Below are 25,462 nucleotides of genomic sequence, written 5' to 3'. Positions count from 1 at the left end.
TGTGTGTGCAGCCTGCCCCCATTTAAATGCAGATGTTTGGAGAATAATTATAAATTGCTCAATCTCCATGTGAAGCAGCAGCAGAACGAAGCCGAAACGTGCAGGGAAGGCGGCAGCATAGGCAGTCCTGAGGACACCAGCAACTGCCTTTCTGCTCTCACGTTTATAAATAATTTACTTCCAGCCACCTGTGCCCAGAATAACAATTTTCTGCCTGAAATCTCCAAGCTGGTGCCTGGGGACTGCCAGAGACTCGCTTTCCCGGGACCCTCTCGACCTGTTGGGAAGAGGTCCGAGTCTCCAGAGGAGCGGCTCCGGAGGGATCTGCCCCTAGTGGGAAGAGGCACCGAGCAACAAACACAGAGCATCCGTTCAGCTGATCGCATTAGGGCTTCACGCTGCTGCTGCCGCCACTCAGCTCTCTGCCGATGCAGCCATCCGTGCGCTTGGACAAACATCCAGGCAGAGGGAATGGGTAGGTCTGGAAACGTCTGCAGCTGCAGAAGGCTGCAGAGCTCTGCCGTGGAGCAGCCGTAGAGGAGAGGCTGTTTCCCCGAGCAGGGGAGCGTTATGAAACACGAGTGCACGGGCTGTGCTTGAGGATTTTGGCAGCGCAGCGCGGACGGAGGTGCTTCCATTCAGCCTGTTGGCGCAGGAGGCCATGGAGCGGTTCCCTCCCGCCAGCCCCCGCAGGGCTCAGGACCCCGGCGCCACAGCCCGGTGAGACACAGGGACCTCGGCGAGCCGCAGGGACCCCGCGAGGGACGGCAGCGGTGAACGGGGCGCGGAGCGGGGCCGGGTGAGTGGCGGACAGGGGCGGCCGGGGGGGACCCGAGCGCCGCAGACACGGCACAGAGCGGTGCGCGGGATTACGGCTCTGCGCGCTGGAACCGGGACGCAGGAGAAGGATTAGTAGGGAAGGGCAGAGGGAGCAGGATTTACCAGCTTTTCAGATATGCATTACGGCTTTTTATAATATTCCACTGGATTGTCTAGGACTTTGCCTGGCTACAACAGGGGGTCCCCGGCCATAAAAGGAAGGTGAGGCTTTTCCTCTTTTTCTCACACAGTTGCAGTATCTGCCTCTTCGAGCCGTGTGCCAGCTGGCTTGGGCATGGGCAATAACCAGACAACTTTTTGCAGAGGCTGAGGTATCAGCATTCATTGCAGTCTCAATGGCTGTTTGATTTATTCAGTTTATCCACAGCATCTAAGTAGACGGGGCTTAGTGGCATTATTTATAAAGACTGCAGTTTGCTCTCGAGATGCCCTTCCCCAGGCATCCACAGAACATTATACTTGAAAAGTCGGCATGGATACTGCGAATATGTTTGTGTTAGCCTGGCGAGGCAGCCTGGAATGCTGAGCTTCTCCAAACAGTTTCTGGAGCATCACCATGCTGAACAAATACACTCTTAACAATGTTTAGTAGGTGAATGTTGCAGGATACTGAGGGGTTTATCAAAGACACTTTTAAAACACTTATGATTTATTTACAAAGCTGTGTGTTATTTTAATTACAGTAGATTTCCTTGGACACAGGAAAGATCTCATCTCTAGCTCTGGTGGGCTAAAGCAAACATCAATATATGGTAAATTTCTTAGAAAATTCTTGTGCAAAACTTCAGCCACAGACCATATAAGGGGCTTTTAGGAACTGCAGATAGAGCATCCTTTGCTGGGTGCTTGAACTCTTAATATCAAAGGATGTACATCATACATGAGTGCTTTATTGTTGATAAAATACTTTTGAGGTTCAGGAATAGTTTGGTGAAAGCTCTCAGTTTATCAGAGAATGGTGACAGCAGCCTGTATGTTCCCTCTGGAGCACACATCCCTCTGTGTACAGAATGCACACGTGTGCATGTGTGTGTGCATATGTACCTCTAAAATGTGGATTTGCATGTGTCCACATCTTTCCTGTACTGGTGTGGAACCACTCCTGATTCCTGCATTATCACTGAGCTAGGTAAAATACATGGGATTAATATAGGAGAAATACCACATCACCAGTGTGCTCTCTGCTTAAGCTGTCCCTGAGCACTTTCCAAGCCAGCACTCAGGCTCTGTACTCACCAGCAATGTTATTGTCTGGATTTATGCATATCTATAGTAAAAATTTGGTCTCGAAAAACAGACTGTCTGATGAAAGAGCTGCTGGGACCAAATTTGCACAAGTTAGAGCTGGCTTTCCAGGCTCGGGCTGCAGCTCTGCTCTGTGATATTTTCTTTCCCTTCCAAAGCTGAATTACCTGTCACTATAGAACATCTCCCATATTGAATAGAGGGGGTATAATGTATGTTTTAATTTGTGTTATTTTCAACTTGATTTGACTAATTTATGGGCTGTAGAGTTTTTTGTCTTCTTGCTAACTCCTCATAGAGATTTTTTTCTGCTTTATTAATCACAGTTCAGTATTATTTAAAGGCTTTAACACAATCTCAGAATCAAAGATAATGTTGCAATCTGATTACATCTTGTAGGAAGCACACGTGTAGCAAGCAATGGTAAACTTGCTGGAAAACCGTCTCAGACTGCAACACTTGCCACCACAGCATGTGGAGAAAGTGGGGTGCTTTTACCTCATTTCTGGCTTGCTGGCAGACCTTACAGGGAGACATATGCATGGGGTCAGCACAAGCCCATCCTCTAGCAAGGAAAACTCCCTAAGTTGGAAGAAATGTTTTAAAAGTTCCTACTACTTCTGGCAGCTCCAATGATGAGACCAGATCAGGGCAAGGCACATCAGGGCAGCCTGAGGGTCCCTTCATTTCTGTCTCATTGGTCACTCCATTGCTTTACTGCAAATCCCTAGACTACAAGCTTCGTTTTGATGAAAAAGGGGTGGAAGAGTTAGTTTCTAGAAATATTTAGTGGCCAAATTATTTTCTAAATCACATAGTTGGAGGTGACTTGAAAGGAAATGAAGAAAACACCTTTTATCATATGCTTTTATCAAACCCCTCAGCAAGTTCTGCAGCAGCAGAATTGATGGAAGTGTTACACATGGAGGGTGGCTCAGGCTGTGCCCGAGTAAAGCATGGGCACTAACTCATCCTCAGCCTTGTGTGCCGAAGCTGAATGTTCCTGCCTTGGAGCAAAGAACACAAGCAACTCGAGTTTTCCACTTACCTTGCAGGGATGAGAAAAAGAGAGAGGAGCAGAATGGATGCAGGGGCAGCAGCTGTGGGAGCCGTGGGGCACAGCATGGAGCAGAGTGTGAGGCACTCCAGGGCTGTGCCCCTTCCCTGCCCATGCTGGACAGCTTGTCCGCTGCGACAAAACACACATGTGCAGGGCCATTGGAAGGGATGCCTGCCCCCAGGACCAGAGCTGGAGGGTGCTTCTGCCTCCACCCAAAGCCAAACCCTCTGGGAAGGCCACATTGTGACTTCTGGATAGGTCTCGTTTGAGCATTGCACTGTAACTGCCAAAAGGTCGGCACTCAGGCTGTAGTTCATAGAACTCATCTCATAGAAAAGGACATGTTTAAGCTACTGAAGGACATGAATATTAAAGTATCTCTTCACTGAAAATTTCCCCTCTTTTTTGCTGAGAGAATATCTGAGGAAAGGTGGTGGAATTACAAAATCAGTTTTCTTTGCTTTGCATGAATTTCTAAATTACCTTGTCACTGAGACAATTCCACATGACAGTTTTTTAAGGAGCTAGAAAAAGTAACAACGGACCTGAGCCAAAATCCATCAGCATCAACCTGCATCTTGATTTGGGTGGATTTTGGCTTAAGACAGTAGAGTATCAGCATGTTTCTTTTAAGCTTCACTTTCAGCATCTGCCACTTCCCATACAAACATGATCCACAGTTTCATTTTTCTCTTTTCCCCCATGATTTGGAAACTGGAATTATATAGAATTTTCACTGTGAATTCCACTTAAGGTATGAAGGGAGAGCTCAGCTCGACTTTATTGTCTTTTCTAGCCCCTTTGTCAAACCTGGAGAGATGCTCTGGGCACATATGAAAGCACGGCTGCAAGGAGCACTCACTGTCAGCTATCTCAGAGTTTCTCAGGATGATTTTAGCTATCAGGATAAAGACAACTGCAAATACTTGACAGGGTCTCAGCATCAAATTTGTGGCTTATTAAGAGTTTCACCTCCTATGAGCATTCATGCAGTGTGATGTTTGCCTTGACTTTCCAAACTGCCTTGAGAAAATGGCAGTGTGTATCCAAAGAAAAGGCTGTGAGCCAGGATCCTTCAGCTGGCATCTAACTGACCGCATTTGTCCTCAAAGGAAGCTGACAAAAGGAAGGAGAAATGTGGAAGAGGCATGGATTTTTCTAAAAATAGTGTTCATGAGTCCAATTCCCTTCAGTTTACAATAGAAAACATCCTCTTGCTTCTGTGCCAAGAACACTGAATTTGCAAAATCCTGCTGGTCTTCAGACAAGACCAACTCTTGATGAGCTGCAGTCGTCAATGCGGCACTGACCTGAGTTTCTGCACTGAGCACATGTTAAGGGACAGTCCTCAGTTAAACAACTCTTCACCTGTGAGTTGGGCTAGTTTTTTGGTGTCTTCAGCCTTTACCAGCATTCGTGGCATCACTGAAAGTATTCAGTCTTTCCTTAAGAATTCTGTAGCTGTTCCTTGAGCTAGGAGAGCAGAATTGCCAAGAGCTTTACTGTGTTTCTTTTAGGTCTCTTTACGAATACATTAATGTAGCTCCCTAGTGTGACATCCTCTGTGACACTTTCCAAGATCATTTTGGAAGCAAGGTACTGACCTCCTTTTCCATACAGCAACTTTTTGGTGGCAAGGGATTCTTTCCTTCCTGAAGGCCCAGCACCCAGTAGATCTCCTGTTCTTCCACTCACCATCCCCAAAGCTGATACTTGCCAGTGCTAATTATTGCCCTTCCCCACTATCCAGTCCCCTCCCTCCACATCCCCATGCAGCATTAACCCTTTCATCTCCCCCTTCACATAGAGGTCTACTCTGCCACTTAACAGTTCTCATTGCCCATCTCACACTCCTTTCAATTATCATATTATGATTTTACAAACAACTCCCAGTTAATATTGTCCTAAACACCTTTGGCTGTGAGAACTGATAAACAGGAGCAGAAGACTGCTTTTCTTCTGTTTCATTTCATTCATTTTAAGTGAAACATGCATGAAAAAGATAAATGATGCATTTTCTATTACCAGATACTAGTTCTTTCCTTCTTACTCTTTCCTTTTTAATATCATCATCAAAAGTGATGCACTTCAATTCTTTTAGGCATACTTTGATGGTATTGCAATGTGCAGTTTATGGAAAAATCAAATGACAGTTTTTATGTTAGCAGTACTCTCTGCTATTTCCCCACTAAAAAGCAACATTTAATTTTTGAGTTGCACATTTGCAGCAGTTGCTGTGGGCGGAGAGTCTGCTTATTTATTTGGTTGGATTTTACTACAATGTACTGTCATGGCAACTGCTCTAAGGGCGAGTGCATCTGGAGGTAATTCATACACATCACGTTGAATGCAGCAAAATTGCCTTGTACCATTTAAACTTTTTCAACCACTGGGCAAGGGCAAAGTTACCCCTCTGAGACACAGAAGCAGTTTTTCCTTCGTAAATAAATAAATAAACAAACAAACTTGGCAGAGCAACAGGAGCAATGCCAAACATTTCTTGGTGTTTGGGCACAGAGCCTGCTGCACAGTTAGATTAGGTCTGATACCTTGGGTGTTTTCTCCAGTTGTGCTGATGCACAGCAGGTTTTCCATCCTGCTCACGTGGAGGCAGAAGATCGTGCCATGCCCGATCACTCTTTGGGTAGGTGGTGGCCTGACTGGCCTCCCATGGCTTCAGGAAACATTGCCATGTGCTTCCCAGGCCAGTGGCAGATCCTCTTATACTGGAGATAAGAAACTCTACCAAAATCCACTGACCAAGAACACAGTTGTGTTAAAAGGGACAAAACTGGGCCAGTTATGCAGTTTCAAGCATAACATGCCTGACCTCTGTGACGTGGCCTCGATGGCCCTTCTCTCAGCGTGTCTTGATGAGCCCAAAGGCTCTGGGTGCTGCAGCACAGCCTCTCCAACACCAGCAACTGGGTGCATCTGAGAACTTGGGCTTGAAGCATCTCTTACTTTGTGAATAAAACAAAAGAGCTGTGAAACTCTGAATTACAGCTGGGCGGAGATGACTTCAAATCTCATCAATTTATCTGGTTTCATCTTGCTGCTAGGGGGTGAAAAAATCTTAAACCTTTTGACGCCCTGTGTGACTGTAGCTGTTGCCATCTCCCCATTGAGGCTTCACAGCAGCATTTTACCAAGAAAAGCCACCACTTTCTAGTGCAGATGACACCTCAGAGAGCACTGTGTGCCCAGCCCCTGGCCACTGAGACAAGCAGCCCCCTGCCCACTAACTCAGCCTTCCCTCAAAGTACTGCCAGCTGCACAGGAATTCCCAGTTGAATCCTAGGTGGCTCATACATGCATACAGCTTCCTTTCAAAGCAGACAGCCTCCGTTGGGAACAGCTCAAGTTTCCAGTAGTCCCATGGCAGGAACAACTAGTGAATCAAATCCCACCTATGCTCATAGACAGTATTTCTTCAGATGAATTAGCGCAGTAACAACCTGCAGGATCTAATTATGGCTAATTTTCCATTCATCTGTCTTGGTACTTCTGACCCTTTTACTGCAATGCTCGAGCACTCACAACATTGATCAGAGATTTTCAATAATTTAACTTTGAGGGTCAGCTCTTTAGCTGGTGTAAATCAATGCATTTTCTTTGGCTTTGGAGCTGATCCGGAGGGAGGTGTGTAACTTCTGCTGTAGAGAAAGCAGTAAGAATTCACTGCAGATGCTACAGCCTGGCAGCATTTTGCACCTGCTCACGCTCCTGAGCCCTTGGAGAAAGTGTAGCAAATAAGCACATAGAATATTTCTGAGTGTTGCTCTGCCCTATACAATTAAAATCAGCATACACAGACTTTAACAAAAAAACCGAAAACAAACAAACAAAGAAAAACCTTAAAAAGAGTACCTAAATCAGGTTTTCAAGACCACCCAAATTGTAAGATTAGAGAGAAGGAGTCCTTCCTTGTGACAGCCACATTTAGGAATCAAGGCTGAAAGGTGACACAAAAGAAATTCAGGTTCAATTGACAAAAGATTCAGCTGAGTCTTAAGTTATTTTTCTCCTAGAAGTTTTGGACCTCTGGTTTTGGTTGCTGTTTAAAACAGAACAAATTTACACAAATAAATGAAAAAGGGAATGGAGGGACACTTAATGGGTAACATTTACTTAATAAAGAGGCATAAGTGAATATCCACAAAACTTTTCAATCAGATACTGAGACAAGAAACACAGTAAGCAGATGTTCATTGCCAGGACTGTGGATTTCAGGAGTGTGCCCCAATTGCAAGCTAAGCAAAAGCCATAATATTTTCTTTTCTGGAAAACACTGCATTTCTCAGCACTTGCCTAACTTCACAAAGAAGGGATGGACTGGGAAAGCAGGAACTTATAGGGAGATGCCAGCTTTTATTTGCCATGGGAGGTTAAAGGTTCCCTAGAGCACAAAGGAGCTTTTCTTGCCCAGACAATCTCATCGTGGTACACATCAGCACAACTAAAGCTGCAGAGCTCAGCAGCAGTCAAGAGAGATCTGCTGAACTTGAGATGAATTTTTTTTCCAACATTCACTAGTTTTTCTCCATGAACATCCCCACATCAATAGTTGGCAACATCAATCTACTTTAAAAAAACAGCAGGATCTCTGGTTTCTGATGAAGCGACATGCACAGCAACTGCCCCAGCCCTGTAAATACAGAACCCCCAAATGTCTTTCCAGCATAAAGCCCAACTTCATTGTGCTGCACAGAGATTAATAATTTTTATCTTATCTATTGTGAGTTGATGCAATTTCTTTTTTCCTCCCACACACCCATACTGCAGTTTCCATCTGATCTGCATTTGTAGCTCAGCTACGGTTTAGCTGAAAGGAAGGAATTTGGTAATACCTCCCTAAAAAGATGCCTGTATTGTGGCTGCCTGTTCAGCCAGTGACAAAGGATGGAGATGTTGGCTACTGATAGAATAAAGAACTTCTTTTCCAAACATCCCTACATAAATAACCTCACCATAGAAGTATTTCTTGCATATTCCAAGGTAAAAGAAAGGAAAGAAAAAAGTCCGAAGATCTGAAACTCTCCTGGACTCAATCAATTGTTCTCATTGGATTATAGTTCTTAACAGGCATAATTACAAACAACAGATGGAGAAATGTTCAGCTACAGCCAAAAGGGGTGAGTGGGGAAAAGTGACCCCCATGGTGGGTATTTTCAATTTGGATGTTAACCAATCTTCCCCCTTCTTGGTATTTCAGGTTTCATCATTGGCTGTTCGGCAGGACATGATGAAGGCATCACCCTGGGATTGTGCAGAGCCTGTGGGCCAGCCTGGTGCCTGAGACCGGTGGCTGTGCTGCACCAAGCTGGTCTCTGCTGCAGCTGGCTGGGAAGAAGCTTTTTATCGGGAGAAGACACCAAAGTGATGGGTTGAACTTATGGGAAGAACAAGTGTCTGGCCAGGAGGAGATTCGGGGGCCCATCGGGAGGCGTGAAGGGTCCAGTTTCAGTAAGGGCATGGCCAAAGCTTTCTTCAGGCTACAGAAGTTTCTCCGCCGGACCCAGTTTCTGCTCTTCTTCCTCACAGCAGCTTACCTGATGGCTGGCAGCCTCCTGCTGCTGCAGCGGACCCGCTTGGTTATCCAGCAAGGTTCGCGTGGGACCTCTGCTACCCAGGCACTGGTGGTGCCGGATGAGATGACTGGAGTTGGGATTGCAGACCCACGAGCTCTGCAGAACCCCCGCCCTGGTCCCAGGCTGCTGGTGGGCATGGATGCGCTGCAGGAGCCGGCGCTGGACCAGCGGCACAGCCCACGCTGGCTTGTGTCCCGCAACTCAGAGCTCAGACAGCTGAGAAGAAGGTGGTTTCACAGGTTCATCAGCGACCAGGAGCCCATGCAGACAGCGGGATTTAAAGCCATGAAACACACTGTTGAACACAAAGGTAAGGGACATACCCTGCCCATTTTCTGGCACACACATAAACTGCACCTTGCGTGTCCCAGGCAGACACAGGTTAGCAGCACAATGTGTCCCTGCAGTTCTCCCTTCTCGCTCATTGCTACTTGCAAAACACTTCTTAGGAATATGCACAGGCCAAAGTACAAACCTAACCTCCCTGGTCATGCTGAGCTGTAACTTCCTCCAAAAAAGTAATTTTATTGATTGAATGAAAGCCCAGACAGTGCAATATGCTTCCCTAATTTAAATTATTTTCTCTTCAAGCAGGCAGAGATGACCATTTTAATTGATTTTCTTTCTCAGAAGAGGGAACACTTTAAAAGTGGATTTTATCAAATTAACTATCAGGACCACACAGTATCATAAGTCTAGAAGTGCCTCCTTGCTGCTACAGCATTTTGGCAAATACTATATTCTGCTATTGAAAATGCCTTCACTGTTCCTGACCTGCCCTCTGTGAGCATCTATGGAAACACACTGTCCTTTAGGGGACACAAGGTGGGCCATCAAACCCCCCAAACCAAACTCCTGGGTTTTGGGAGTTTGCTGAGAACGTGCAACAGGGCAAGGGAACACAAGGAGAATTCACACCACTGCATGGGCACAGCACATCAGTGCCCAGAAAACATGGTACAAACCTGTACCATTTCCAATCCAAAGGGAAAGGCCTTCCATTTTGACAGAATGAGGAGTTCACTGTGAGTTTGACTCTGGTACCCTGGGTGCTGCTGGTAAATATCCTTTTTGGTTGGTTCAGTAGGAAGAATTTTAAGAAACTATTATCCAGAGCAAGCAGAGAAGCAGAACAGAACTCAGTAGTTGTTCACATTTCCTACATGGCTTTTTATCCTTATGACCCCCTAAGAGCTGCATTATCTAAGTACATTTGGGCCAGCACTCCTCGCCATGTGTCCCATGCAGCATAAAGCCAGCTGGCCATGGTGTTGGGCTGAGCTGGAGCTCTAACTCTGCTGTCACCTCCAGTGGCTGAGTACACCATAAGAAGCAGCAGGATCTGTGCTGGGTGACTGCCATGCCCTCACTGCAGCATCAAAGTGTGAGTTTGCAGTCTTTGACATGTCGCCTTTTAGAAGAACTAGTTCTTGGAAATGTTTCACTGATAATGAAACAGGAATGGGATCCAAATGACTAGACACCACATTACTGAACTGCTTTTTAGTTTGTTGAATAAATTTACCCAAACAAAAGGACACCTTATGCAAAAATCCCACAAAATGGGTGCCACATTGTGATACCTACTGAGGGAATTGTCAGGAATGGGAGGGAGAAGGCGATAGTGGTGGTGTATGGGAGATGAGTCACACAGTGTGAGTCAGGCAGACTGAACCGCTGGAGTTACCTGAAGCACCAAGCTGGAGCTGCTCCACAGACACTACAGAACACTGTTGGTAGCAGGTTTTGGTGGTAGAGGAGAGACTGAGAGCCACTCAGCGAGGGCCTTGCTCAGGTTCTGACTGCTGATAAGCGAGGCCAGAAGGACTATTTATTTGTACATACCACCGTATTGAATTTTAAATTCAGATATGCATAATTTGAATATCTGACAGAACATAAAGTGACATTATTAATAACAATACTGTTAAGAAGCATTGGAATGCCTTTGAAGATTATCAATTAAAATTTAACTACCAACGTAGAGCATGTTATCTTCCCCAACTTCCTTGTAGTGAACTTAGATGCTTATTATTTCATTATGGATCTCTTCCAAGATCTAATGAACTCCTCTGTGGTTATAAGACTTACTAAAGTTTCAGTGATGCCCTGTGGTTCCCACTCAGTGAAGCAGCATTGCCTGACTGTGGAGGGAGGCTGGGTTTGTGCACTCGTTGGAATCACACCATGGCTCTGAGGCAGCACAGCTGCCCTGCACCTGCACAAAAATGATGGCATCTGACCCAGCATGTTGGGAACCTCACAGCTCTCTTTGCCTTGCTGTGTCTCCACCGAGGAGCACACAGCCTTGGGTGAGAAAATCCAAGTCCTCTTTCTTTTCCAAGTGAGGTTCCCACCTGCTGACACTGCAAGTGGCTCGGGGTAGAGACCACATCTTTTCCTGCCAGGGATACTGGCAAATACTCTTAGTACAACAAATGAGAGTTTTCTGTTCTGAGTGCTAGTGGATGGAGTTTTACAGTTTCCCCTGGCCTGGTTCTGCTGCTGCACAGGATGCAGAGGTGACAGGGACTGGATTACAGACATGACATGACATGGCATGCTACTCTGAGACCAGACTCTGAGTCTCTCCATGACTCATTCATAGGAGGATTTGAATGAGAAACCGCTGCTGGGCTGGCGGTGGCATGGGAAGGACACAGGAGGAGGGCAGTTGGCAGCTGCCCTGCCCAGGACCCTCACTTGGGCTCCTCAGTTTTCTGATGCTACTGGTTTGACTGGAAATACCCAAATCAAAAGTCTCCAGTAAAATGTGGAGCACTCTTGTTGCAGGTGCATGACTGCATGACTCCCACCTCGTTAACAGCGTGCTGGAGTGTGTGTTCACAGCTTGTGAATTTTCTAATTGCATGTTGGCAAATTACCGAGTGCAGGTCTTTGAATCTGCTGTTGTGTTTGTGATATTTAAATGTTTGATTTATTATTTGTGGCTCCAAATCCCTGTTAGAGTGGTTCAAACTTCCTTTTTCTTGTGGATTATTTTATTGCTAATATTATGCTTTTTTGTTTCATTTTTCATCATATGTTCTTTTCCTGTCCACGGCCTACATTATTTAATTTTCCTGTGTTATCATCTCAATATTGCTACTTCTAAAATCAAATTTCCTTTTTTCTTTCATATTTTAGTGATAAAATGTACTTACAGACACACAATTGCAGTATAATAGTGGGACTCCACATCATCCTTCCAACTGTGTATTAAAAAATGGGCTAGATTTTCATAGTATTTTGTTCCTGACAACAAAAAAAATAGGCTGAACGTTGGATGCAGTCTAAGAGAAACATTTATCTTTCATATGCTAAGTAAAGCAAGACATATTTGAGGAGATTCCTTGCATCAGAGAGAGGGAGATAGCTCAATGCAACAGCTACGTGGTGCTGCCTAGTTAAGACTGAAGTTTTCTTTCCATTACAGTGTTAACATAACTCTCTATATCCAAAGAGAATTGATTTTCTTAGTATTTTTCTTGTGCTATATCATTATCAAGTAGAGATTTTAAAGAGCACTTGGGAGAAATCCAACAAGATTTCTGGAAGGTTTTACCATTTTGAAGACTACATTCTCCTTTACTTTAGAGAATTGCCATGTTTCGTCACCCAAGGGAGGGAGTCAGGCAGCAGCTGCCTGCAGGAGCCACAGTTCCAGTGGGGTCACAGACTCAGAGTGCTGAAAGGAATCTGGTGAAAGTCTCATTTCCCTTCTATCCATTTCCATGGAACAGTTGTACACCTGCCAAGGTTCAGTACCAATGGAGAGCTCTGCAGAGCAGGTGGGGCTTGACTGAGCACAGCCCTTCTTGCAGTGTATGGTGCTGGAGCAGCCCTGGATGGGCTTTTCCCTTTCCCCAACTCCATCCCTTATGTGTTGCCTAACCCTGGTCTTGTGTGCACACAGGCACCTACATGGGATGCTTCACTGACGATTCGAGGGAGAGGACCCTGAAGGGAGCTGTCTTCTATGACTTAAGAAAAATGACAGTAGCTCACTGTCAGGAAGCTTGTGCTGAGAGGTGAGTGGTACTTTTTCACTCCAAGTTTTCTCTTTTCTGACAATAAGTGGAACTGAATTTGAAATAGAAAAAGCATTCCTACATTAGACATACAGCATCTGTAAAAATGGTGATTATCTCACACCTTCAGGCATGGCATAGCTCTGCTGCCCTGCTTGAAGCAGACCATTGCACTGCTGCCTATTCCATATGGCAGCATGGCTACTTAAAATATGTTTTCTGTTGTCCTGAGCAAAAATTACTGTTTGATTAAATAGTCTTTGTTAGTATCTGTCTAGCCCAAATCTCATCAAGGTGGCTGCCCCTGTCGAGGAGTCCATGCTGCCCTGGGGGCAGACTGAGCTCTGGAGCAGGGCAGCAGAAATGTACATCGCCTGCAGAGACTCGGAGACAGGCTCCTGCCTCGCTTAGGTACAACCCAGGGATCAGATGGGTGCCTCTATGACAGTGCCTGGTTTTGCTCCTCACACAGGGCATACACCTACGCAGGGCTGGCGTACGGAGCAGAGTGCTACTGTGGGAACACGCTCCCGGCCACCGCCGCGAAGCCGGAGGAGTGCAACAGCGAGTGCAAGGGGGAGAAGGGCTCTGTGTGCGGAGGGGTGAACCGGCTCTCGGTCTACAGGGTGGAGGAGCTGCGGGCAGGAGCGAGGCGACGTAAGTGGGCATGCGACGGACAGGGGAAGCCACTTGCCCCACGAGGGAGAGACCTCAGGGCCAGGCTGAGCGTGTGGGTTGTCCCCGCTGCTTGTCTCGCTCTGTCACTAGAGTTTGAAATGGCAAAGGACAAAGGTACCTGCGTGGCACAGTGATCATTTGCTGCTGGTCTGGTCCCTGGCTGCCTCCCTGAAATAGCAGTGCTGCTCTCTGCCTGGGAGCAGGGAGACTGCCTGGCACAGCTGCCTTGGGACTGCCACAGGAGGTTGGTGTCACCAGGGAGGAAACACAACACAGTGCAGAGCGACTGCAACAGCAGCAGAATTGGAGCTGAAAACCCACTCCCTGTGGCATGTACTGCAGGGGGACAAACCCGTGTTTAAGAAACAGCCTTGGAAGTGGGTGCCCTATAACAGGAGGGTAGAAGAGCAATCAGATCAAGGCCACCCTAAGCTCAGATGATCCTAAACAAAATCACTGCTCTGTGACTGCAGGAGGCAGTAAGTAGAAGCCAGAGAAAGCCACATCAATCCCTTCCCTAAGTGAGAGAAATTATACCACAAAGTTTTGCTTTGCCAACAACTTCTGTTCCAGCAGCAGTTGGGATTTTTGTTTCATCTTTAGATGGCAACACACTCTACTCGTCATTCAATTAGCTGCCATGAGGGACACAATGGATAAACCTCTAGGCCAACACAAAGCACATAAAAGATCTAAACAGCTGATCAGTCTTTACAATTGGCAAGCTCACAAGACCTTACTGATGTTATTTGCTGAGAAGAAGCACCAAGGCCTTATGTTGTGCCAGTATTGATGGTACTTCATTTTTTCTTAAAGACAAGTCAAGGTTTGTGCAATAATCCACCCAGCTACATATAAATTATATATCAAAGGTACATAGACCTAAATTGCCACAGTCAGGCTGACAGGCACGTTGGCACGTTTCCCAGGACATGTATCACTGGTTAAACCTCCAGCATAAAAAATATATATACATACTTTGCAGGAAAAGGCAGCATTTAATTTTTTTAAAGTATTAATGAATTAATCATCAAATTAGTCTAGCCTGGAGCTAGATTTGTTGGGGGGATTTTTTTGCCTGTAGTAATACCTGATAGTTGTCTGAAGAATCCCCCTGACACAAGCCAGCTGAGGGGCCAACACAAGTATTAATCACAATGAACAAGTACATTGGAAAGTAACTCTCAGACTGTAACGGCCCCTGTGATTTATGCTGTGTAATATAGAGCACAGACTTCATATAAGACTTCTTACACTGACTGGATTCAGTAGCATCTCCATTTAAACCTTCCAAGAGATGGGGCTTGCTGTCTCCCCTCTCTGTCCCTCACCTGTCCCTTCCCACCACAGTTCCCCGGACACCCAGAGCTGTGCAGCACCTGTGCCATGGGTCTTGTGTCCCTACATCACATTAATGAAGCACAAAGCCCACATTGCAGCAGAGGTGGCTGTGGCACAAAGTGTCACTTGCCTCGGGGCAGGACTCAGCCATCCTCCCCAGAAAGTAGGGAGATCACACAAACCCACCCATTTCCAGTGGGATCTGTGGGTTTGCTGTGAACTCTGCTCCTTCCAAACCTGGTGTGGGCAGCTCAAGCTTTCATCCTGACCACTGAGAAAACTCTAAACATGTCTATAAACATTTTGTTTCAGGAGTTAATTATTACTGTGAGATTTAGTAGGAGGCCTTTCAAGAACATCCTGAGGAGCTCAAAGACATCAAGGTCCATATTTGGTGCTGTGACCTGGTCCCAGGGAGATTCCTGTTCCCCCCATCTTGGGTCAAGTTATTTTATTTTCACATCACTCAAGTGATCCTAGAGATCCACCACCACTTCTACTAACTGGTTTGAACAGTTATTAGAACAACATTTGAGCAGCTTCTTCTTAGATATCTTTCTCTTGACTCATCCTGGAGAATTTTGGCTTTTCTGCCACGAAATTCATGCAGAACCAATTTTTTTTCTTCATAACTGCACTGCATCTCTCCTGTCATCCAACTCACTTCCCACATCAGTTCTGGTGATACAGTTCAAGGGAGCAGTGCAATTCTGCCAAGCTTTGTGGGTTTCTACAGAAGCAGGTGAGATCAGAGGCTGGTGCTAAAGATGTGGTGGAAACTGTTCTCTGACCAGTTGACAAAAGCCCAATTCAGGGTCTGAAGGCTGCAGCAAACTCCCTTGGCCTGAAAAGCAGAGGAGGGAGGAGAGGAGCAGCTGAGCAGGAAGGTGGCTCCAGGGGGAGGGGGTCTTCAGGATTCATTTACAGTCCTTTCTTTTTCTGGTGCAGGTCTTGGGAAGCTTTGTAGATTTTTATGGGGCTTTTAACTTTCTGAGGGGAAAGCAGGTCTTCAGAGGAAAGCGTGACATGCAAACAATAGCAATGCCCTCCACTGGTGGAATTTAACCCAAACCCTGTGCTGCAGCCCTGCTTTCCATAGTTTGTACAAAGCATGTGCTTCTTTCAATACCACAGGATTTGCAACACATTTTTCTAATCATGGTTTCTCTTACTTCTACAGCCTTTGTAATATAAAATTTATTTTATTATTGTTGGCTTCTGAACTTAATACTGTTCTTTGTGAAAGGGGCAGGATACTATGGACATCGTTTTCTTAAGAGAAACCTATTTCATATCCCCACAGGGAGGAATGTTATATATCGAGGATGTTTTAGAGCTCCAGAAAATTTAACAGACACCTTTCCAGCCTCTTTGACACAGCCCAATTTGACGGTGGAGATGTGCTCTGAATTTTGCTCCAAGAAAGTAAGAACAGCTCTCATTTCACATCCTTTCTTCTTTTTTCGTTATTTTAAAGTCTAATCTACTAAGGGAAGGACAGAGATTAGTGCCTTAGAGCTCTGAATTTGTAAATGAGTTTCTAAAGGACAAAACTCATCAGAGTAAATACCCAGTGATGCATCTGGTCCAACACTCGAGTGGGGACGGCAGGAGGGAAAGTCATCAGAGTGGTGCCACTAGACATGATACATAGAAAAGCTGCTCTAAGTGATGAATATCGACCATGAGGAAATCAATACCGTTTCCATGTCACAACCCAACCAAGCCCTGAGCCAGATCTGACCCCGGAGGATGTCTCAGTGGCTGCACTCATAGGCAGGCTCACTGCCAGAGGGTGGATGTGGGCTGGCTGCATCTGAAATGTGACTCCAGTGCCCTCTGGGGAGCCGGCCCTGCTCAGCTCTAGGGGAGCCATGGGCAGGGCACTCTCTGCTTGAGTAGCTGTTGGTCCCCTTCCCTTCCTTCCCACTCCAGTGGGGCTGATATTTTGTACTGAGGGTTCATTGTGTGGTCAGACTTCGCCTGCAGCCACATTCAGCCTCATGCACTAAATTCAACATTCAATTACTTTTTGCAGCATCACGAAATTGATTAAAACTATTAAGGCATGGGAAACAAATCTTCTTAATTACTAGGTAGAGTGGGGAAGCTTTTTCCAGTCAACATATCCTCTAAACCAGTTTTAAGAATGCACCATGGAATTAACTCTGCAGTGAATTGCAGGGAGTCACCCACATACCCCGTGTACAGCACCTCACAAACACGCACCCCAACACGCTCTCACATCTGCAGGCATGGAAATGAGCAATTCTTTCCAAGTTCTACTATTAGCTGTTGTTTAATGGTGGGAAAAGATCTTAATCTGTGTTAGTTTACTCCATGTAACATAATTTTATTAATATTTACTCATAAAAGACAATTAATTATTGAGGTCAGTGTTTTTAAGCACAGTCTTGCCACTCTGGTTTTGGGAGATGGTTTTTCTAAATAGGTGGGTTTTCAGAAGTATTAGTTCCTTCAGGTTTTTCTGGCCATGCTGCCAAGAAGTAGAAGCATCTGAAATTACTGGTGACTGAGAAGAACAAAGAAGAGACTGCAAGGAAATGTACCACATGAACATGACATCCAAGCAGGTTTAGGACGGAGGAGACTGGCCATCTCTGTGGAAGAGCCATAACCTTTCAGAGTTAGAGCTAATGCATATTTGCTTGATGAAGCTTGAGTGAGAAAGCCATCAGTAACCCAGATAGTCTAAAGGATTATCTAAACAGACTCCTTCTGCACAGGAGGCACAGAGAGGGCTGCAAAATCGATAGCATGAAGAGGAAAAGCTAGAGCAGGAATGTGAAGCATGGGTTTAGTACCTCTCATTTTTTCCTTCCCTGAAATGGTGCAGGTAACAACTCACTGTTAGCTCTACTAGGCACTACGATACCCTTTGGAAAGGGACTATTGGGCAGTCTACAAAAAGACTGGCAGTTTCTCCCTCTGCTTCAGAAGCAGAATTGCATATCCACAGTTGTCACACACCAATTTGTGGTTTAACTTCAGGTACCTAAACAAGACCAGCTATGAAACCCCAAACATTTGTGGTGACATGAGTAAAACCTGGGAGAACTTCAGGTCATGAGGAGAGAACCCCAGGCATCCAAAAGCTATGCCACCAAGTCTGCACATTTGAATGTTTCCACCTCTAAGGTGCTTTTCTTTGTAGAGCAATACAGAAAATACAGCAATCTTCTCATTTCAAAACCAGACCTGCTATTTTGGATTCCAGATGTAGCTGCATGCAGTTATTTTCTCATAAACAAATGACTCCTGGGATTTAGATCCAAATCCCATTGTAGAATTCATACAGAGTGATTCCATAGCTTGATTTAGATATTTTTTCAAACACAATAAAGGAAAGATAAGTAGGCCAGAACCTTGACTGACACAGATAATCACAGCCTTGCTGACTTTACTGCAGCAGTGAGCAGGGAGCATTTCAAGTAGGGTCACACTGGGTCTAGCACTGCCCTACAGAATTGTCGCCTGGCTCAATAGATCACACGGAAAAAGAAACCAGAATTTTTATGCAAGAACAGTATTGACTTTATGGTATTTATACTTTGCTTTTAGCATATCCAGTTCAATGAAAACTTGAAGAATGACTTCTAAGTTTGTTGGAAAATGACCATGCCACTTTTTAAATTAACAAAACCCATCAGTTTTACTTGGGAGAGAAATTTCCTTCTGCGATCAGCCTCAATCTCTTATTCGTTCTGATAGACTGAAAGACTTTTACTGCATCATATAGAAGAGTTAGCATAGAAAGTTGGGAAAGGAATTAATTTAGCAATCAGAGTAAAACCAGATAAATGTATTTTTAATCTATTCATAATTCTTAATTTGGATACAACCTACTACAAAACGATGGTTGAATCATCACATCAGCTGTTTTGCTATTGGAGAATGTTTGCTTTCCTTACAGCACTCAAACTACCTGTTGAGGCTTCATCTCACCAATTCTTGTGCAAATAGTCAAAATCACCTCTCCCTGAGTTACAGCTTGCAGGATGCACACCTGAGCCTGTCAGTGCCTGCTTTACAGCTCAGTCCAGGAAAACACTTACCCACAGCCCCTCAGAGTTCTCTGGCTGTGCCCTGGTATCTCACCAACGTGCAGCATCCCAGATCTGTGTGGGCTGAGCTTGAGGACTAGTCCCTCACTTCAAAGTTAGATGGTTACTTCAAGCCATGACCCCCCAGTTTGGGGCACACATAAATACACAGGTGAGCAAAGGAGGTGGCTTGGAGTTTTGATTAAACTCTGACTGGAAGTCAAGATTGAACACATCACTTTGCAATCACTCTCTGTGCTGCATCAGGCACAGACCATCAGGCACAGAGTTGGAATAATCAGCTGCTGATTACATCATTTTGCACCAACACTGTGTATCCTGGTGAGTCTCTTCTCCCAAGGAACAAGTCACCGGACATGAGGAAATGCCCTCAAGTTGCACCAGAAAAAGTTTATATTGGGTATTAGGAAAATTTTGAGATTTCCCTTGTAAAGTCCACTCCCAATTTCTCCCCTTCCTCACCCATGTGCTGCCCAACCTGAGGGAAAGCTGCACAGGTGAGGGTCAGCCCTGCGTGCTGAGAGGCTGCAGAGCACCCACCAGCTTCTGCAGATGCAGGAGGTATGGAGAAGTTGTTGCTTACGTCTCCTCACAAGACCCCCGGCCTTCCAGAAGAGTCTTTGACTTGCAAGGGCCACTTGGCATGAGATACAAGGAACATTTTTGTTCTAGGCTGTGTTTGAGGGCAGGGACACATTAATTTCTCAAACAGTGAAACACTGTTTCATTGTAAAGGGAAAATTTCTGTTTGCAGGCAAATCAAGAACTGTTTTGCCCTTGGATCAAATCTGTAAATAATTTTTGACAATGTCATATCTCATTCGCTAAGCAAATGTTGGCTGTTGGGGCACACACAGCACACGTGTTGCATTTGACTCCTTATCAGGGGATGAACACGTGGGCAAGAGAGAGAGATAAGCTGCTCAGCAGTCCTGTCATGCTTTCCCAGATTCCAAAAGGCTTTTAAAAGGCAAAAAATGTTGATACGGAATAGGTGGACTTGAATGCTCTGCTCTCTGATACTCCCTGAATGTCCTTCTGCCCACTCACACAGCCCCACGTGAGCCCACAGGGAACTCTGGGACAACCCCAGGCATTATGTAAAGAGGGGAAATCCTGAATTTTAGGGCCAGTAAGCAATTGCTAATTTCTTCTGCAAATAATTACATTTCCTTCAAACTTGCTTTAATTCTCACCACCATTAGCCCAGCAACCCAGCCTCACTGCCCCACCACCACACATCAGTGCAGCTTTGCAGCCTGTTGTTCATCCTGGGTAAGACTGGTACACCAAAACCTGAATTATTCTGCATCAAAGACATTAAAAAAAACATTTCTTATAGACAAAAAATTTCCTTGGGAATTCATTTCTTTCAAGGAACACTAACTATAAGTTCCTTGTGGTTGCACACCTTAGGAGGTTGTCTATCTAGAAGCAGAGTAGCACAAAACACAGAATATGGTGAGTTGGAGGCATCTGTGCCTGAGGGCAGAGCCCCACGCTCACTGTCAGTGGAGCCCTTCTGAAAAATGTGCCAAAAATGACTTGATGGAAGATTTCTAAACAGTTCTTTCAAAACTACACCCAGTAGCTCTCAAATCCTCCACCAGGCCCTCTCTGCATGTTCATTTTTCTGCAAACCTGGGAGGTCACACTGAGATGCAAACTTTCTTCACTTTGTTCTGTCTATCTTTAAACATGATTGCAGCAGTCAGTGGGTCTAAAGTTCCTTCTTCCCTTTAATTCTTTCAAGGGCAAACTTCCTCTATACAAACTGAGGTAAAATCAACTTGAGTAAGGCAAACACATGGCAGCTGATTTGGTTTGGGGGAGTATAAATGGAATTTTAAAAGTTCTTTCAATTCAAAATGCTCATTTTTGGGGGCAAGTTCGAACTTCTCCTACACTGATGTTTTGCAGGTGAAATTACATACTAGGTGCTGCAGGAATATTATGATTTTCTTTTAATGAATTATGAAAAGAATTTGTGAATTGTATGTTTTTGAGGTTTGTGTCTGAAACCCACTTTTTAGGTAACTGCAATATGAAAACAGCAGCAATAAAGGAGCACTAGCTTTAGAATGACAAACACTGCTTTGATCTTGAGAGTGGCCTTGTGAAGATTTATTTTCTTTGCATGGCAGCAGCATTCCCCGCAGGCTGTTGATGCCCTGGCATTTATGCACTGATCCATTTTCTCTATTCTGTAGGAGTTTCCCTTGGCAGTGATCCGAGGGCAGGAGTGCTACTGCGGATACCCCACCGGGCGCTTCTCGCTGCGTGATGGCGCGGACGGGCTGCGCTGCAGCGGGACACGAAACACCAGCAACGCTGCCGAGGGAAAGTACTGCCTGGTCTATCAGACACCTGTGCAAGGTACAAGCTCCAGCCTTGCTGTGCCAGGGCCAGGGCCATCACTGCTGGAAACAGCCCCTGCGCCCCTTCTGCAGCGGGTAAAAGTGATCTCCTTTACAGCAGTCTGAGCCACAGTAGTGAGTATCACAACACAGGCAGGAATTTAGGGAACAGTCTTTATCTAAATTCCCCCCTTGGAATCATGAAGGTGCATCTTTCCATTCTCTCACTGCACAGCACAGCCTCCCCCCAACACAGAACAACTTCATTATTCTGCAGATGGAGAGATTGAGCCTGTGAAGGCATTTCCCCACCCTGCAGCTCCCAGATCAGGCAGCCACCAAGGCAACTCTGCAGACTAATTCTGCTATACTTGTCTTCCTCTAAAATATTCATCTCCATACATGTTTAAGGCTGGAAGATAAGGCAGAGAGTAAGCCTCCAACCCAGAAAACCATTTAGATGGTTCTGGCAACTTTATCCATGCAGTGATTTGCACTGAGTTCACTGAAACTTCTCACAAGCTTAAAATTGACAAATTAAGTGCTTTTCTGGGTTGGTGCTGGCCATTTTTTCCCCAACATCCTTTTTTTTCTCTCCATCTCCCAGTTCAGAGGTAGACTGCAAACACCAGCATGTGAAAAGATCATACAAGAAGAATGCTTATTTCCATGAAATTGCTAGTTCTTCGCAGGTCTGGAGAGATCAGCAGTAGTAGGAGACTTCCTTCTCTGGGCTGTGCAGGCACTTTCTAACCATGGCTTCATCTAGAGCTTGCTCTGAAGAATGAAGAGAGCTGGCTTCTTGATGAATCCTTACATAGGGTCAAGATTGGTTCTCATGCTATCCTTGGTTTCATTGGCATGTTAGGAAGCAAGGTAAGGATTTACAGAAGCATGTATGAAACCAGGTGTCTGACTCCAAATATGGAGGGCTTGTGGGTGCCTGGGCCCTTCAGAGAGGAGTGGCAGTAAAGAGATTTAACTGAAGGCAGCTCCTTTCAGTAGGAGGGTGTTCTCCTATGTTATAAAACTCCCAATTTCCAGGTGTAGTGGCATATTTTGAGTTCCGTTGAAGAGCCAACCTGACAGGCAAATAGCTGGTAACAACCAGGCATCAAGGGGCTTTTAACACAACTTGCTGGCAAATACAATGGTTTGCTGCAGCTTTATTAAAAAAGCATTGCCTAACACAAAACCAGCAGAAACCTCTCTGAGGATAATCTCTTTGGCCTCATATGGCTGAATTAATTTTGGGAAGTGGCTGACTCACAACTGGACTCAAATTGATATCCTATATTCGTAAGAGAGAGAAAGAGGAAGCAATAAACCCTGTAATCAAGAGCTGTCAGTGGAATTATTAAAAAGCCACAACGCTAACAATGAAATATCTTCTCTACTCACAGACACTCGCTGCACAGACAGGAAATTCTTAACCACCAAATCCAAAGTGTTTGTTGCTTTGTCAAGCTTTCCTGGGGCCGGGAATACGTGGGCTCGCCATCTGATAGAGCATGCCACGGGATACTACACAGGAAGTTACTACTTCGATGGAGCCCTCTACAACAAAGGTACTGTGTCCCAAGGGATGGGACACATGCAGCCCTTCTGAGGCACAGGGCTTTACTTACTGCTCTGGCATCCTTCTGCTTCAGCCAGCAACAGCTGCCGCTGTCAGCACGTTTGGGAGAATTTAAACACATGCCTGGACCGAGGCAGCCTCCCACAGTGCAGATGGCAGCAGGGATGGCTCCTCAGTGCGTGGTGCCTGACAGGCAGCTGCTCTCAGACAACAGCCAGGCTCTGCATTTGCAAATGTGTGCATTTCCCACATTGGTGCCCTGTGCACACACATGTGTGTGTCTCCCTTCTGACAAGCTGTTGGCTAAACTCTGTGGGTGAGACCCTTCAGTAGCACAGGAAACACGAAGGTTAAATTTTCAAACGTGAGTAATTATTCTGGGAGGGCAGTATCCCAAGGGGGCAGACATTTAGCAAGCACCAAGCATTGGCCCTGTGAAAAGCTGCCTTGCTGCAGTACAGGGCCAAGGACACCCTGCCCAATGAGGGAGAGCCTGGTTGCCAGTGGGTTTCACTGACCAGTACTGTCACACCAACTTTACACCACTGTAGGGAATGATTCAGTGCAAAAAGGCACAGACATATAATCAAGTGAAAAAGCCAACAATCCTGTCTTGTAAAACAGGTTTTAAAGGAGAAAAAGACCACTGGAGAAGTAGAAGGACCATCTGTGTGAAAACACATGAAAGTGGCAAGACAGAGATTGAAATGTTTGACTCGGCCATCCTGTTGATAAGGAACCCATACAAGTCACTGATGGCAGAGTTCAATAGAAAATATGCTGGGCACCTGGGCTATGCCACCGACCGCAACTGGAAGAGCAAAGGTAAGTGCCCCTCAGCAGGCTCTGGTTTGAAACCCATTTCCTCTGCATGCTGGGAAGGGGGGACACACCGGGACCTGAGTGAGCACTGCAAACAAATTCAGTGGGACCTGAGTCCCATCACAGCTGAGATCAGCCCCCAGAGCACTTAGACCTGCGCTCTGGGAGCACTTGTGGTCTTGACTTATGCCCATCCCCATGGGGAGGAGGGGAGTGCAGCACTAATGCCGTGGCCACAGGCACACAGGAGCATCACTGCCATTGCACTGTTGGGCAGAGAAAACATGTCCAGGTACAACACTCCTGTGCACAGCCCATTTGCCAGGCTATGTGAGGTGAAGGAAATTTGCCCCTGCAGCATGTAATAACCATGAGAAATCTAATTTAAGATTTGGGGGATCCAATGGAGCATGACATTTCCTGAAGGAAATTTTACAGCGCTGTACAGGTGCTACTGCACTGCAGATAAATAATGATAATAGCAATAAGGGGACTTGAGATTTGGTGTCCCCTTAACACATGAAAAGACTTGAGAACCTGCCCGCCACGCTTCATGCGTTTGACTGGCAAGTTGGCTGGTGACTGCAATTTCCCCACTGGATACACTGCTGCTCTCAGACTCTGTAGCAGAAAAGACATTTGGCTTCCATTTCTCCTTGTGCATGTTTCAGGCATTACAGCTGTGGCTTGACAGAGGGCTGAGGGGGGAGACTGTCCTGTGTCACAACACATTTCTTTCCCATGTTCATGTATCACCTTTCATCAGTCACAACTCAAGACCTATTCATCAAAAACCAGACAAAATAGCCCTCAGAAAAGGTCTAGAGGGAATGGCTTTCCCATACTGCAAACTGCAAATTGTTACATTTCAACCACAATGCTCTTTGTCCAGCCCAAAAGCTTTCGCCAGGGCTATCTTGACCTTCGGGAAATTAAATTATCACACACAGCAAATAGAGATCGAAGCATCATTAAAGCCCAAGGCAAAGGAAAATTGCTGAATTGCAGCATGGCTAACAGTGTCTTATTTTCCTGGTTCCCTGGTCATCTAGAGTGGCCAGATTTCGTGAACAGCTATGCCTCCTGGTGGGCCTCCCACGTCCTGGACTGGCTGAAGTATGGGAAGCGCCTGCTCATTGTCCACTATGAGGACCTGAAGCAGAGCCTCATCCCCAAGCTGAAGGAGATGGTGGAGTTTCTGAATGTGACCGTGACAGAGGACCGGCTGCTCTGTGTGGAGAACAACAGGGATGGGAATTTCAAGCGGTCTGGTGCTAAGCAAAAGGATTTTGAACCATTCACCCAGGAAATGAAAGATCTTATCAACAAATACATCCTGACAGTGGATGAAGCCCTGAGGGGAAGAAACTTCACAGGGCTGCCCAGGGAGTATGTGCCAAGATGATAGCCTGGTATCACACAGCTGTGGTTAAAAATAAAGTACTTTTTTCTTAAAAAAACCCCACACCAAAAAAACAAAAAAAGAAGCAACAAAAAACTCCCAGCGCTCTCTAGCAGTTGAGCAAAGATACTTGTGAAGACTGCTGAGCTCTGCAAATTCTCTCCACTCTTGGGGGTTCTTCAGGGCACTAAGTGCTCCAGAAGGGAAGTGATGAAGGATAGAAATTGGGTTATAAACCAAGGCAAAAAGCTATTAGTCTATCTGTGTGTGCTCCTCCCTGCACAGGTGGCTCAGAGCATCACAGCATGGCATCCCTACCCCTGTGGCACCTGTCTTCTCGCCCCACTGCCACCACAGACCTGCAAGAGAAGAGGCCACTTGGGATTCCACAGCAACTGTGCTGGAAATGAATGTGCTTAAAAGGGGGGGGG

General features: G+C 45.7%; 1 protein-coding gene across 1 annotated transcript; it reads left to right on the top strand.

The window, feature by feature from the left end:
- Window positions 1-25,462, top strand: WSCD1 (WSC domain containing 1). The gene is made up of 9 exons (XM_071575178.1): window positions 1-799; window positions 8,361-9,046; window positions 12,653-12,767; window positions 13,240-13,424; window positions 16,090-16,211; window positions 21,082-21,247; window positions 22,632-22,796; window positions 23,432-23,632; window positions 24,682-25,462. The coding sequence occupies exons 2-9, from the start codon at window positions 8,620-8,622 to the stop codon at window positions 25,032-25,034; spliced, it is 1,734 nt and encodes a 577-aa protein (XP_071431279.1). The 5' UTR covers window positions 1-799; window positions 8,361-8,619; the 3' UTR covers window positions 25,035-25,462.

Source organism: Pithys albifrons, chromosome 21 (assembly GCF_047495875.1).
Source record: "Pithys albifrons albifrons isolate INPA30051 chromosome 21, PitAlb_v1, whole genome shotgun sequence".
Taxonomy (NCBI): Eukaryota; Metazoa; Chordata; class Aves; order Passeriformes; family Thamnophilidae; genus Pithys; species Pithys albifrons.
Note: the sequence above shows the minus strand (reverse complement) of the source record. Positions and strands in the feature narration are given on the sequence as shown.